Source organism: Vulpes lagopus, chromosome 3, assembly GCF_018345385.1.
Source record: "Vulpes lagopus strain Blue_001 chromosome 3, ASM1834538v1, whole genome shotgun sequence".
NCBI classification, from domain to species: Eukaryota; Metazoa; Chordata; class Mammalia; order Carnivora; family Canidae; genus Vulpes; species Vulpes lagopus.
The window spans coordinates 114689148-114705440 of record NC_054826.1 but is presented as its reverse complement, the minus strand read 5'-3'; the positions used below and the strand labels follow the sequence as shown (position 1 = coordinate 114705440).

The window sequence follows — 16293 nt, the reverse complement described above, 5'->3', positions numbered from 1 at the left end:
AACCCAGTTGGATTTCCAAGCTGAGATTGCCTTAAAGCTCTCTAAATGTGTAAACCCTCGAAAATGATACTCGAATCTGTTACAGACAATTAAAATGTGTTGATTGTACTGAACAAGCAGAGAGAATTAATATGCATGTGTTAACAGGAAATGTCTCTAGTCGCCCTTCTTCCTCGCATCTGCTGGCTCCATTTTTATCAGGTTATTTCTTTGCATAGCACACATCCCAGAACAGCTTGGCTTGGTGACATAGGAAACTTTCTGTGTGTTTTTTTTCTAGTTGAAAGAAAAAAACAAAAACAAAAACAAAAAAAAAAACAAAACCTGAGAAACCAGGCTATTTCTCTGGGGGCCATCCAAATGCTTACGAGTATGCGCAGCCTGTGAGTTACATGCTCTCCATTTATTATTATTCCCTTCCTCTTCTAAGTGTTTATTTGGTCTCCTATAGATTCATGGGGATACAGTCCAGAACCAGCTGGTGGTCCAGGGAGTGGAGCTTCCATCCTACCTGCCCTTGTACTCGCCTGCTATGGACTGGATCTTCCAGTGCATTTCCTACCACGCCCCGGAGGTAACTGCCAGGTGGCATCAGTGTGAAGTTCCCACAGAGGAGGGATGCTGGGGTTCCCTTCTCTTCTATATTGTGTTGTAGTGACCTCTACAGCAGTGAGCTCGGTCATGTAAACAGGGTCTCTGTGTAACAGCTACAGCAATTCTGATGCTAGTCAGCCGTTCCATAGGGCTCACTGTGGCGGCTGGTCCTGCACGCAGTGCTTCTGGATTGTCTTGTTTCACGCCTCTGGGAGCAAGGCTCAGTGAGGCCAGATAGAAACCTCTGAAAGGTCACGTAGCTTAAGGGTGGTGGTGACTAGATGCAAACTGCCTTGTGGCTTCAGGGCCAGTGGGTTTCGTCACCTCTTCACTAACCTTCATGTCCCCCTCTTGTGTTTATGATAATCTAATAAGTTAGTAGAGCAAGTAATAGTTTCCCCATTTTACAGAGGGAAGGTGAAACTCAGATGTGTGATTGTGTTGATAAGGGGTTTTTTGGCCTAATTGAAGCATTATAGGAATTAAAGTACGACTGGAATCATAGCAGAAATAATTTTTCTTACCCCAGACTGAGAAGTAGAACACCAGTTCCAGTTGGCATAATAGCTGTGATAGATGAAGCTTCTTCAACAGATGGCTCAGAATTTATCCTTTGGGGAGGAGAGAAAGGGGTTTTGCTATGAAACAGGGATGCTTAGTGCAGAATAAAATTCAAGTACACCCGCCTTTTCCCAGAAGCTGCAATCTATTAAACCCTAAAGAAGGAGGATAAAGGGCATGACTTTGACCAAGCATTTCCACTTTTAAGAATATCGCATAGAGATAATTGGACAAGTGTGTAAAGACACACATGCACACACATACATACAGATGTGTGTTGGTTCGGGTGGGCACAGCATCGGAAACAGCATCATCAGCCATCACAAGGGGATTGGGAAGATTATAGAATCCATACAGATTCAGTGGGATGTTATGGGGCCAATCTAAAATAATGGAGGACCGTGATGAAGATATGTACATACCTACATAAGGGTCACAATAATTGGTAAATCAAAAAAAGGAGGTTACACACCTTACTGTGTGTGTCCTAAGTGGTTGTGTTGCCTCTTGGTCAGGAGTGGGCACTGGAATCAGAGTGCCTGGGTCTGAACCCCAGCTCCATTGCTTACAGCTTTCGGGACAGAGGAACAGCCACATCACTAGTCCACTCTGAGCCTTTTTTTCTTCTTCTGTGAAATGGGAACATGGGAGCATGAATTTTTTTTTTTTTTTTTTTTTTTTTGCATGGATCAAATTTAACAGTCCATTTGCATTGCTTGGTGGAGTTCCTCACGTAGTAATGGAGTGTTTGTTATATTGTCAGGATCACAAACATTTTTAGATCTGTGTGTGAGAACTGGGGAGGAGGTATGTCAAAATGTCACTGGAAGGGGAAGGTTTTGTATTGTCTTACTTTTCTTGGCCTACCTGTGGTTTCTAACTTTTCGGGCAAGTGTAATGAATTCCTTACTTCTGAATTTTCCCAAATCCTAAAGTATGAGGGGGAAAAATAGAGGCATCTTATATTTTGGGTGACTTTTTTTTTTTTTTAAACCATTAAGTTGATTTAAAATCAAGTCCATATGAATGGAAGATTGTAAGTGTGCAGATCATTCTCTGTGATCTTCAGGAGCCTCAGCAACCATACGGTGCTGCAGACTGCTGGGAAGAGAGTCCGAGGCTGAGTGTAGGAAGAAAGCTGTCCTATCTGTTTAGCCGAATGACAGAAACATATAAGCAGGATTGATGTGTTTGAAAATGAGAACACTTACTTTCTTTTCTCCTTACTTTAACGAAAGGCTAAATCGGATTAAAACAAAAGGTACATGCCATACGGCATCCTTTTATTTTAAGCACCAGTAATCTCAGAGGATGGCAGAAGCTGGGAATAGAGCTTTCCCAGGGAGTCAAACTCTAGGAAATCATTACTGCACCAGAAGAAGTGATTAAAAAAATTAGGTCACCTGAATAATAATAAACTCTGATTCTGGGGGCACTTAAATAAGGAGCTTGCAGCATCTCATTAAAAAAAATGTTAATCATTTTCAAAATGCAGAAGAATCAATGTCCATGTGGAAGGTGGTGTTGGAGATGCATGTGACTGATGCCTAAAAACCTTCCTAGTGGCTGGGATATGTCACCTGGGGAGGTGGCCTCACCTCCAAAGCAGGGGATTGTCAGTTTGGCTGTGGCCCCTGGTAATATACAGGACAGGCAAGTAGAATATTGGCAAAGGAGAGATACCTTCAGCTATGAATATTTGTGCTATGAAATTTCAGATTGAAATCAAAATCCCAAAAAAAAAATCAGGGAGTGATTTGTTCAGAAAGGCTTTTTTGTTGTTGTTTGAAGACCAGATCCCGCCCCCCCCCCGCCCCCCCTCCCCCGCCTGCGCCAATCTTAGAACTAAAATTATAAGTGGAAACCGGATTTATGCCCTCCACTTCAGGCACATTCTGTACAGAAAAAAAGAAACCATTTCGTAAGGTCTGGTTTTGGGGCAGTGAGAACAAATCCCTTGGTAAGCTTCTCAGCATTTTCTGCAGCTTTTTGTTTGTTGGGATGGTGTGGGAGGTGTAGAAGGAAAAAAAGGCCTGGTCCCTGACACGAGTGGTAAGTCTTGCCTGACAGGGAATCCCACATGGTCTTTTATAGGCCGTGAGGTACAGGCTGTAAATGTTGGGTGAGCGAAGGGGAAAGTGCGCCGGGGCAGGCAGTTCACTTCAGACTATGGCTATGTTGCCTTGGGCCACTTGATGTCTTTTACCAGATGTAAAATGGGGCTAAGGGTAGGATCTTCCTTGAAGGACTGTCACGAAGTGACCGTGATACTACACATCTGTGCATGGCCTAGGGACAGGGGTACCAGGCAAAGGGGGTGGCTGCCAACCTTCTGTTTGGTCTTCATGGGACTCACTGAAGCAGACAGGGGTATGGGCCTGGAAAGCCAGGAACAAGCAGAGGGTGGGTGGGGTGAGTAAAGGAACAGCTGAGGGAAGGGACTATACAAACAGAGGCAGGCAAGAGGCATAATACGGAGACCAGCATTATAGGAGTTAGGCTGCCTGGGTGCGGACCTGGGTACAGAGGTTGTTGAACGTGATGTGGCAGCAAGCAGGCAGTCTTGAAGATTTTTCATCAGGAGAATGATTTGAAACAAGCGGTGCTTGAAGATCAAACTGGCAGAAGCAGAAGGGACAGATCAGAAAAAGGAGGGTGGTGGCCGTGGAAAAAAAGGAGACAAAGGATAGGATGGAGCTTCCTAATCAGAAAACATCTATTAATAAAAATATGTATTCTTTGGAAAAAAAATTTGGAGAAGATAGAAAAGCAAAAAGGAGAAAAACAGCCACCTAAAATCCTGCCTGGTTAACGTTTTGGTACATTTCTGTATTAATATTTCTCTGTCCACTCTGGCTTGTGCTCTTTACTTTTGTCCCGTATATGAGGATTTTTGTATGTGTTCCTTTTATGGTGCTTTTCCCTCAATTAATGTTATAACGAGTCCCTTTTTTTGTTTGTTTTTTTTTTTAAGATTTTATTTATTTATTCATGAGAGACACACAGAGAGAGAGAGAGAGAGAGAGAGAGGCAGAGACACAGGCAGAGGGAGAAGCAGGCTCCATGCAGGGAGCCTGATATGGGACTCCACGATCACACCCTGGCCTGAAGGCTGCGCTAAACCGCTGAGCCACCTGGGCTGCCCCCGAGTCCCTTTTGTTACGAAAGTTCTCTGACCCTCAGTCTGGCCAGGAAGGAAGTGTTCAGAGTTGGGTTTGCTGGATGTGAGGACTAGAGGAGGGAGGTGAGTCAGGGACACTGAGCCCTTAACGAGATCGCCCGTTTCTGAGACTCCCTAGGTGCCAAGCCCTGTGTGAGTTCCTTCACTTGGGCCACCTTACTTCATCTCAGCTTCCCTAGGCTAGGTATGTTACTATCCCCATTTTACAGATGAGGCACCTGAGGCTCATAACTTGCTAAGGTCACACAAGTAGAAAGAACTGAAGCCTTGTAGCCATGTTGCTGGTAACAGTGAACTCAGCAGATCTGTTTTCTCAGCTCCTAAACTTTTCCTTTCTCAATAACTCCTGTTAACAGCTACACTTCAGGAGGGACTTAAAAGTCCTAACGAATGGACTCATGGGACTGTTTCTAATGGGCATACAATAAGTTGCACTTTAAATATTCTAAAATGTGATGAGGCTGGTCATGCCAATCTAAGACTAGCCTTGGTCGTTGCCAGATCCCTCTGAAGCGTATCATTTTTGTTCTTTAGAATTAGGAAAAAAGTTCCCAATGAAAGAGAAATAATATGAAAAGCTAAAAATTTTCTCCTTTAATGCCTGGGGTATAGGATTTTTTTTTATTCACATTGAAATATTTTCTTTGAGACTTGTACATATTCAAATCTGGACTGAGGAAAATGGCATAAGCTCAATTTATGATTTTGCTCACCCTTTGAGTTTGCTTCATTTAGAAAAATAAGAAGGAAACTATGATACACATATCATTTAATTCTCTCTCTCGGGATCCCTGGGTGGCGCAGCGGTTTGGCGCCTGCCTTTGGCCCAGGGCGCGATCCTGGAGACCCGGGATCGAGTCCCACATCAGGCTCCCGGTGCATGGAGCCTGCTTCTCCCTCTGCCTGTGTCTCTGCCTCTCTCTCTCTCTCTCTCTGTGACTATCATAAATAAATAAAAAAAAATTAAAAAAAATAAAAAATAAAAAATAAATAATAATTCTCTCTCTCTCTCTCTCTTTTTTTTTCCTGTGAAGCAGTACTTGTAAACACTGATTGGAAGATTATGTAGTAAAAGCAGGAATACAAATCTAGGCACATTCTGAGCTGCATGTGAGTCAATCTCAGTTTAGAAAGCAGAAGTGCGGTGTCAGCCCAACTTCTTTTTCTTTTCCTATACTCTGGGAGTACGTAAATAGCCCTCATCTGGAGATAGCCTTAAAAATCCAGTAGTTAGGGCAGCCGGGGTGGCTCAGTGGTTTAGTGCTGCCTTCAGCCCAGGGCGTGATCCTGGAGATCCAGGATCGAGTCCCACGTCACGGTCCCTGCATGGGGCCTGCTTCTCCCTCTGTCTGTGTCTCTGCCTCTCTCTGTCTCCCTCTGTCTCTCATGAATAAATAAATAAAATATTTTTTTTTAAAAATCCAGTAGTTAAATACGATGGTGGTTATACAAATCCATCTATATTAGTGAAATGTCACAAAGATGTACTCTTCCCCTGCAATAAGGTGTGAATGGAAAACCTGGTGAAATATTCTATAATTATACCAGTGTCACTTCCTGGCTTTGATAATGCACTGTAGTTAGATATCACCACTGGGGGGAGCTGGGTGACGAGTATCCAGGACCTCCTCTGTTATTTTTACAGTTTTTTATGAGTCTGTAATTGGTTCAAAAAAAAAAAAAAAGAAAAGAAAAACTTAAAAATCTATCCATTAGGAGCAATCTGAACAGTAATGTTATGTGCAAGGTAGGGATTCATCAGCCGTTAAGAAGAAAGAGGCAGGGATGTGTGTGTGTGTATGTGTGTGTGTGTGTGTGTGTGTGTACTAACATGGAAAGAAAGAGGCCCATGCTAGATTCTTGAGTGAAAAGGACAAATTGTGGCCCACTATGGATAAAACTGTCGTTTTGTAAAACAAAAACAAAAAAAAAAAAAACCAAAACACCCAAACTGGACTTTTACAGTAAAAGCTATATATTCACAAGTTATAAATAAAGGTCTAAAAGGATAAACACCAAAGTGTTGACAGTGGGGATCCCTTTGGAAACGGGAGTTTGGAGGGAGGGCATTCATGTTTTACTCACCATATGGTAGTAGTGTTTGAACTTTTTTCCATAATAAGCATTTCTTATTTTTATAGTTTTTTTTATTTTATTATTTTCTTGAAGGTTCATTTACTTGAGAGGGGAGTGAGGAGGGGAGGGAAGGGCAGATAGAGAATCTCAAGAAGACTGTGCTGAGTGTGGAGCCTGACATGGGGCTCCATCCCATGACCCTGTGATCACGACCTGAGCTGAACCAAGAGTTGGACTCTTAATTGAGCCACCGAGGTGCCCCTGTTTTTATAGTTTTCATAAAAAGCAGGTGTATGACTAAATGAAATGTGGGGGCCATCCGAATCTCCTGAACCTTCAAGTTCTGATGTGTGTGTGTACAAACTAATATGCTGAGCTGCACGTTTTCATAGTTCATGGCAGCCAACGGGCTTGTTCGATCTCAGTCTGGTTTGAGTTGTTCATCTTGTTCTTGCCAAAGATAATTGATCCTGTCACTTCTCAGAAAAAAAAAATTTATAACTTCTAACAGACGTGCCTGGGATCCATATCATTTGGCTCCCTGGACACTTGTGGGTATGGTATGTCCTATATTCCTATATGATGATGGAGTTTGTTTTTTTTTTTTTTAAGGTTACATGTTAGGTACTTCTTTAATGCATTCATCTCCTGTGAAAGAGAACTTTTTAAGCATTTGTCTTGATGGCCAGAATGTTTTGTCCATATGTTAGCATTTGCCCTAATTATCTTTTCAGAAGTGGTAGGCCAAGAGCTTTCATTTATTTGTGTGTGTATGTAAAAGATAGAATAAGCCACATAAGGGCATGGTTTTCTGTTTGATTTTCTCACTGCCTTGTCCCCAGTGCCGAAGACAGTAGTTACTATCTGAAAGTTGCTCCGAAAGTAGGTATTAAATGAATGATTATTTGTGTGTGTTGGGCAGTGTTGGTGTGATAATCCTACAGGATACCTCTTTCTCAGTCTTTTCCAGAAACCACTTGGATATCGGTCTTCAGAATGACTTTTCAAATATAAATATCCCATGAGTGGTTTAGGGAAGCCCATTTGTGGTGTTGGCCATTTTGTCAGCTGGGATACTTCTGACTACAAGGAACAAACACCTAACTGGCCCTACAAAAATAATTCAGTGTCTTTTCTCACAAAACACTCGTAGGCTATGAGCCAGGCAGGTTCTGTCCATGTCTCTTCTGTCATCTCCAGGTAGTAAAGTGGCTGCAGCCATGCCAGGCATCACATCCAGACATGGCACCATCCGGAGGCAGAAAGACAAGGAATCTACAATTCCTTGAGTTCCTGTTTAAGAACAGGGGACCCTTTCCTCATAACTCCCATTCCAGCAGCTAGAAATGGCTCATGTGCCCATTGTCTAAATCCCCTGCTAGCAAAAGAAATGAGACCACTGCAATCGTTTGGAACTGTGTTAATTTGCTCAGGTTGGGTGTTGGTCCATTCTGGCTCTTACAACAAAATACTACAATTTGGGTGGCTTATCAATAACAAGTATTTATTTCCCGCAGTTTTGGAACTGAAGTGCAAGATCAAGATAATACCAGTTTTGGTGTCTGGTGAAGGCCTACTTCCCGTCCATAGATGGCTGTCTTTGCTATGTCTTCATGTGGCACAAGGGAGCTTTCTTGGGCTATTTTTTTTATTTTTTTGAAAGATTTTGTTTATTTATTTGAGAGGGAGAGAGTGTGAGAGCCAGCATGAGCAGGAGGCAGAGGGAGAGGGAAAAGCAGAGCAGGGAGCCCGATCGATCCCAGGCCCCTGAGATCATGACCTGAGCCAAAGGCAGATGCTTAACTAACTGAGCTTTGCAGGCACCCCTGGGCCACTTTATTTTTATTTTTTTAAAGATTTTATGTATTTATTCATGAGAGACACACAGAGAGAGAGGCAGAGACACAGGCAGAGAGAGAGGCTTCACACAGGAAGAGAAGCAGGCTTCACACAGGAAGCCCAACATGGGACTCCATCCTGGGTTTCCAGGATCACGACCTGGACTGAAGGTAGCACTAAACTGCTGAGCCACCTGGGCTGCCCCCTGGGCCACTTTAATAAGGATATTAATCCCTCTCATGAGAGCTCCACTCTCATGACCTAATCACCTCTTAAAATCATCCCCATTGGAGTGATGAGTTTGGGTGCAACAGCAGGTTGCCATAACAGACTGGATGCCTTAACAACAAAAATTGATTTTTCTCAGTTCTGGAGGCCAGAAGTCCAAGATCAGGGTGCTGACAGGGTTGGTTTCTGGGGAGACTTGCAGACCAATGTCTCCTCGCTGTGTCCTCACACAGTCTTCTCTCTGAGCATATGTGTTCCTGGTCTCTCTTCCTCTTATAAAGACCTCATTCCCATTGGATTAGGGCCCCACCACTTAGGACCTCATTTCTCATTAATTGCGTCTCTAACAACCCTATCTCCAAATGTGGTCACATTGGGCATTAGAGCTTGAACACACACATTTGGAGGGGACTTAGTTCAGTCCATCATAGGCCCAACGTGATGTTTGTGGGGCAGAGATAGAAATGCGAATGAAGTCGGGGTTCTGGGGTGCGCCAGTACCTCCACATCAGCTTTCACCTTAATTATTCAGGCAACACCTAGGACACAAAAGGACAGCTGGAAGGGGTTTACTTGCACTAAAGAAAATGGGGGGGGCATACTCCTACAAATCCCATTTCCACCACTTACTAGGAAGTGGCTTAATGTATCTGAGCTTTGACTTTGTCTTCTGTGAAGTGGGGCTAACTTAGGCGGGCCTCCAAAGGCTGCTCTGAAGAGCTAACAAGAAAAGGCAAGAATAGCGCTTTGCCCGGTGTCTGGCGAGCACTCCATGTCTAGGCTGCTGTTACTAGCTCTTCAGTCCCAGGGTTGACCTTGTCTGTGCCATTCAAAACCTTCCCCAAACCACTGACCTCAAGGATACCTCTTCCATTGATTTTTGTAAAAAACAGAACAAAACAAAACAAAAAAAAGAGCCCAGGAGCTCCTTTAGAAATACGTAATTGTCTTAAGATAGCTCTAAAGCCATTAATGGTATTCCAATGAGTAAAAATATTTACTTCCTTTCGGGGAAAACATATGCTTCAAAATTCATTGGGAGGAAATGTGATGAAGAGCGTAGCCTTTGATGCCAGATTGCCTGCGTCATGTCTGGCCTGTGGTGGCTTGCCGTGTCACCTTGGTCCAAGCACATCATTGCTCCGTGGCTCGGTTTCTCACCTGTGCAGTCAGAGAATAGAGACAGCCTGCCTTGTGGGTGGCTGTGAGAGGGGAGATCACGAAGTGCATCTCACTGTGCCTGGTGGGCACTCGCAAATTCTCAGTGAAATGGGGAGAGATGTGAGGGTGTCGTGGGAGAGTTAAGGAGCAAGGTCACCTCCGTTCTCATTGGTGCCAAGAGCGCAGCAGGTACCTCACTGTCCTGTAGTAATAGTGCATGTGGGATGTACCACTTGCATCCTCTGCCGAAGGGTGAGGAAACCAGGAAGTCAGGTGGTTGGCCAAAGATCTCCTAGGTGGAGAGACTGAATTTGAACCCAGGTATGCCTGATGCCGGGCTTCGGCTCTTCTCTGTTATACTAAATACTGTAAAGGTGAATTCTGTCCCCTACACCTGCCCCTAACTCCCCATCTTCGCCAGACACTGAGAGTCATGGAAATGGGCACATAGCTCCATTTACTTTAGAGTATTACTTAGGAGATCTCTTTGTGAGAAATGTTTTAGATTCTCCAACCTGATGATTTTCATTGTAATTATTTTTAATTAGGCTTTGCTGACTGAGATGATGGAGAGATGCAAGAAACTAGGAAACAAGTAAGTATTTTATTTTTTTGACTTATTTTTACTTTTTATTTATTAAAACAATTTTTTTTTTTTAATCAGGCATGGAGCTCAGTGTGGCGCTTGAACTCACAACCCTAAGATCAGGTGCCCAGTATTTTAAAATTCATAAAGCATGGGTTTGGAAGTAGAGCCGGTTGGGTTTTTGTTTGTTTGTTTTTGAACCTGGCATACTCACATGGGCAAGAAGACCCAGCAGAGCGACAGGATGCCACAGAGATCAGGAAACCAGAGTCCAATCTCCTGGCTTCAGATGCCTGGCTCTACTCTTTCTTAGCTTTGTGAATTGGGGTCACTTATTTGACCTCTCTGTGCCTCAGTCTTCTCTGTAAAGTGGGGTTTTTAAAATTTAAAAAAAATTTTTTTTCGTAAAGTAGGTTTAATAACAGTTCTTTCCTCATGGAGCTGTAGTAAGTGTTAGGGTCAAAATAAACTCCATCTTCCTGTCTTCCAGGCACAGGAGGCTTCCCCTCCGCTCTCCCTTCTGTGGTAGGTGTTCCTAGGTCCTAGAACAGTGCTTTTTGTAAGAGATGGAGATATATATTTTATATATTTGCAGCTTGGATCAATATTATTACTTAATGTTTAGTTTTATCAGCACACCAACCTATCAAAGGCTCAGTTTATGTCTGTTTAAATGGATTTGATTGCTTGCTGTCCAGCAGTCCAGCCAGCCATCTACCCATTCATGCAGTCAATTCAATGTTTATCAAGTTCCAAATATATATAAAACTTCATGTTGGTCTCTAGAGATTGCCTTTTCCCTCCAGCCTTTTATTTTATTTTAATTTTTTAGTTTATTTTTATTATTTTTTAAAAATATTTTACTTATTTATTCATGAGAGACAGAGAGAGAGAGGCAGAGACACAGGTAGAGGGAGAAGCAGGCTCCATGCAGGGAGCCCGATGTGGGACTCGATCCTGGGTCTCCAGGATCACGCCCTGGGCTGAAGGCAGTGCTAAACTGCTGAGCCACCTGGGCTGCCCCCCTCCAGCCTTTAAAAAAATTTTTTCCAACCTTACCATTAAAGAGCTTTCATCCATCCTTCCCAGAAACATACATACTTAAAGTAACTTTGTTAAGGGGAAGCTCTGCTTACAGGGAGCATGTGTGTCTTATAGTGCCTTGCTGTTGAATTCCGTGATGTCAGCTTTCCGGGCCGAGTTCATCGCCACGAGGTCCATGGATTTCATTGGCATGATTAAAGAGTGTGATGAGTCGGGTTTCCCCAAGGTAGGTTCTTGACCAAATGCTCAGTGGAAGAACAGATAGGTGCTGCTTACCTGATAGCTCTCAAGGGAGATAGTCCTTTGTTGGGGGCAGCTCAGGCCAACAGGAAAAATAGGCTCTGTTTCTGAAGAGCATGATGGAAGATGAGTTTGTGATTGGGATTGTTAGACACGTGTCATTGCTGCCAGCAAGTCCTAAATCTGTCGAATTGGCTCATTGCAAAGCATTTAGGAAAGACTCCGTCTCCCATCTTTAAAAATATATCTTCACTTGTTATTTATGAAACTCTCTGCCCAGCAGAATGTTAGGGCCCATGAATCAGAGCAGAACTTTATTATGAGCAGCTTGGATTAACTTGCATGGAGGCCAGAGGTAGAACTTCAGAAAGGTCATTGGAAGATTACCCCTGAGACAAGCTCAGTGTTACAGTCTTTTCCTCTAAGCCTTGAGGTACTCTGATTTAAAATCCCCAGGATTGTAATGGTTCGCTCTTTCTCTTAGCATCTTCTTTTTCGCTCATTGGGGTTAAACTTAGCCTTGGCTGACCCTCCTGAGGGTGATCGACTCCAGATTCTCAATGAAGCTTGGAAAGTCATCACTAAATTGAAGAATCCACAGGTAGGTGACCAGTCAGACCTTAAGTCGATGGACTCCCTTTTGTCCAAGTATGCAGTATGTCCTTACCTTCAAAAAATTATCTTTTGACTAACCATACATCTGGGTTTCTTTTCTTTTCTTTTTTTATTTTTTTATGATTTTATTTATTTATTCATGTGAAACACACAGAGAGAGGCAGAGACAAAGGTAGACTGAGAAGCAGGCTCCTTGCAGGGAGCCTGATGTGGGACTCCATCCCGGGAGATTGGGATCATGCCCTAAGCTGGAGGCAGGTGCTCAACCACTGAGCCACCCAGATAGCCTTTTTTCCTTTTTTAAAGAAATAATACTTTTTAAATTGTGTTTTGTTAACCTGTAGTGGAGAACTGATAGCTCTAAAGATTTGTTTCTTTGGTTATTATATCCTAATTATGTCTAATTCTTGAGACCTCAGTGTGCACTAAAAGTGTAAAATGACATTTGAAATTTCAAAAGACCTCTGATTTTGCAAACAGCATCCAAAGTGCAGCTGTCTATTGTATTTGGATTTGAAAATATCAACTTAGTAGGATATTCCTAAGTGGAAGAACAGCAATCAAGCCTGTAATTAGCTTTGTCGCTTCAACTGTTGTCCCCTGAACAGAGATATCTGGGGCCTCTTTCCTCAGGTCAGGGAGTCTTAGAAAAATGGATCAACTGGTGTTAGGTGCTGAATGCATGTAGTGATGGCCATAGTCTTGGAGGTTTGGGTTTCAGGTCTCACCATCCTTGTAGGCAACACACCAGCAAATTTTGTGGCTGCCACTTGGGTAAATGCCTGTCTTTGGCTGAAGGACCAGCTGGGCAGACTTCATCACACCTCACACTCTTCCTCTTTTGCTAGCAACATGTCTTAGTTCGGCTGCTATAACAGAACACCGTACACTAGGTGGCCTACAGACAGCAGAAATATATCTCTTGCAGTTAGTCTACAAGTCTGATTTCAGGGTGATAGCATGGTCAAATTGTGGTGAGAGCCCTCTTCTGGGTTGCAGAAGGCTGGCTTTTCTTCTTCCCTCGGCAGAGAGGGTGAGTGGGATCTCTGGGGTCCCTTTTATCAGGGCATTTATCCCATTCATGAGGGCTACACTCTCGTGACCCTATCACTTCCCAAAGGCTCACCTCCTAATGCCATCACACTGTGGGGCATAGGGACTTTGGACACAAACATCTTGAAATTCAGCAAATAACGGAATATGGGTATGTAACATTTGACACAATCATTTACCAAAGAAGGAAATACTAGAGTGAGTTCAGTGATAAACCCCTTAGCTATCACCACATTTGCAATAGTATATTGAGAATATCTGGACTGATGTAGAAAAATCAGAAACTCATTTAGCAAATCACATCCCTGAGTTAAGTTTAGCAAAACCCTCACTAAACTTAAGCTGTTGAAATCCTGTTTAACCAAACTCTGACTGGCTAACTAAACAGCTTTTTGGGGATATGTAAATCCAAAGCCTCCTGGCCTGTGGTGCCTCTGTGTGCAACCTTCAAAGGCCTCAAAAGGGCCACATTAATTGTTTTCCTCAGTCTCTAACTTCACACAGCCTTCTCAGCTTGCCAATCAGACCGTCACATGTTCCTGGCTTGTCTTGTGTGAATGAGATAACTATTTTCTTCCTTCCCCATTTCTTCTTTCTTTTCCTTAAAGTGTAGGAACAGGAGAGATGCACTGGCACACTGTATTTTTCCTCTAGCACTTTTTACCCTCACCCAAGTGATTTCCAGGGTAGGTGGCCATACTAGATGCTCCCTGCCATTTCTGTGATCAGCTTATAGTCTCTCTTTGGGCCCTTCCCCAGCTACTTGAATCTAACACATAATTTCTTACCTAAGATCTTCAGTGCTTTCTTAACCTTTTTACAATGTATATGTCATCCCTCTATCAGAAAAAATGGTTTATTTTTTTAAAGTAGGAGGCCTGTTTTTTTTTTTCCTCAGAAAATGCAAAAATCACATTGAATTCTGGTGTTCAGCTGGATCCACCCTCAGTTTCTATACTGAGATGTGGCCCTGACTTGTGACTTTTATCTCTGCTGCCTTTCGATTGTTCTCAGATTTCTATCTTGGCCCAAGTAGCAATTCTGAAATGAGAGTCTAATTGGTTTCAAGCAACTTCTGTATTTCGATAACTCGCTTCTGAGGGTAAAATATATCAGTGGGCTAGACTTTTCTGTGGAAGAACCAACCAGTCTTGAAATTCCTATCACTTACCTCTTTTAATTATCAGAGCCCTTGAAGGGATTTGTACCTGATGAGCTTTCACCATAAGGTCAACCGTGGTCTTATTGTAAAGACATTTTTGTTTTTTCTCTGTAGGACTACATTAACTGTGCCGAAGTGTGGGTGGAGTACACCTGCAAGCATTTCACGGTATGTGTGGCCTGCAGTATTGTTTTTGGAAGAGTTATGTTTTTATTCATGTTTATGATAATGTATAAGGCTGAGTGAGGCATTTAGCATTTTACAATGGTAATTGTCCTTAATTTATAAAAATCACAACTTTTTTTTTTATTTTTTTAAAGACTGTGTTTATTTATTCATGAGAGACAGAGAGAGAGAGAGGCAGACACACAGGCAGAGGGAGAAGCAGGCTCCCCAGAGGGAGCATGATATGGAACTCGATCCCAGGACCCAGGGATCACACCCTGAGCCAAAGACAGATGCTCAACTGCTGAGCCACTCAGGCATCCCAGAGTCACATCTTTTATGTTATAGAGTAGTGGAGTGTTAATAGTTACACTATAACAAAAGTATTCCACGCTTACATGTAAATTGGGGAAATGGTTCATTACACCAAGTGAAGTAGTTTTTTTTCACCATAGGATACCTTAGGTGCTCATATGCTAAAGCACATTGTGACTCTCCCTGGGGGTCCAGTCAGTAGCACTTCCTACACATTTTTGACTTGTGTATAGTTTCTTTCTAAGCAAAGGTACTTCTTTTCCTGTGCCCAGACTAGAACCTCAGTTTGGGAAGTACAGTAGGATTTGAACCTAGTTCTGCCAGCTGCTAATGTCTTTGCTATCCTATTGTCAGAATGCTTATTTTCATCAGCTTTTAAAAAGTGAAGTATATAGCATACATGCAGAAAAATGCATATATCGTAAGTTTGCTGCCTAATGAGTCTTGAGGAAGTACACCTGTGTGATCATGGTCCAGATCAAAAAGTAGGGAATAACTCCCCCAAGTGCCCTGAGTCCTGCTCCCAGTCACAGTCCCCAACCTTCGGAAGTTGAAGGCAGCCACCATCCTGGCCTTTAACTCGGTAGATTGGCTTTAGCCTCATTTTAAGCATTATGTAAGTGCTGATCTGTAGATTTTTTTTTTATCTTTTTTTTGATCTGTAGATTTTGTTTTTTTGGTCCAATTTTAGTTTTATGCTTTGTTTTGGAAATTTCAAACATACAAAATCCCTTGAACTTATCACCCAGAAGTGATTAACTTATGACAAATCTTGTTTCATTTATATCTTTACCACTTCTCACCACCCCTGAGTTATTCTGAAAGCAAACCACAAACATGGTGTCTTCACTTGCCAGTTCCCAGCCCATATATGTAAAGTGTAAGATTCCCTTTTCTGAAACCAAGCTCTAATAGCTTATTCTAACTAAAAAAAAATTTAATACTGTTTTTAATATCATTAAAAATCAGTGTTCAGATTTCCCCAATCATCTTGAAACTTTTTTTTAGAGTTTATTGTTCAATCTTGATTAAAATAAAGTCTATACATTGCAGTAGACTTCTTAGAGTTCTTTTGAACTATAAATTCTCTCCCTCCACTCTCCATCTGTGATTTATTCGTTAAAGAAATTGGGTCATTTGTCCTGTAGAGTTTCCCAGTCTTGACTGACTAGTTGCATCTGCTGATGGTGCTCTTCTGTTGTTAGTTCTGCCTATAGCAGTTAGTTCTGAAGACTTAATCAGCTTCAGATTCAATTTCTTGGCACCGTGGGTGGTAGTTGAGCGCTTCTCCTGGAAAGATGATGGTATGTGGCTGTCTCTCTATAACATGGGCAGCCACCAAAGTTCATTGCATCTCACAGTTTCTTAGGGGCTGCAAAATGGCAATATTTGAAATTATAATCAACTCTTCTCTGTTCATTATCTAGGATACTTGTAGAAAGAGAAAATTTCATCTTGGCTGTTTGGTTACCC

At 42.4% G+C, this 16293-nt stretch overlaps 1 protein-coding gene across 7 annotated transcripts in view; it reads left to right on the top strand.

The window, feature by feature from the left end:
• Positions 1–16293, top strand: part of VPS35L (VPS35 endosomal protein sorting factor like) — a 115293-nt gene that overhangs the window by 46087 nt on the left and 52913 nt on the right. For all 7 annotated transcript variants that reach the window (XR_005986759.1, XM_041748320.1, XM_041748322.1 and 4 more), the window contains 5 exons: positions 452–574; positions 10189–10235; positions 11385–11496; positions 11995–12111; positions 14455–14508. Coding sequence is in view for 6 of the 7 variants with exons in the window: in XM_041748320.1 (XP_041604254.1) it covers positions 452–574; positions 10189–10235; positions 11385–11496; positions 11995–12111; positions 14455–14508 (453 nt within the window). In the remaining variant the exon portion in view is untranslated. The remainder of the gene's footprint in view (positions 1–451; positions 575–10188; positions 10236–11384; positions 11497–11994; positions 12112–14454; positions 14509–16293) is intronic.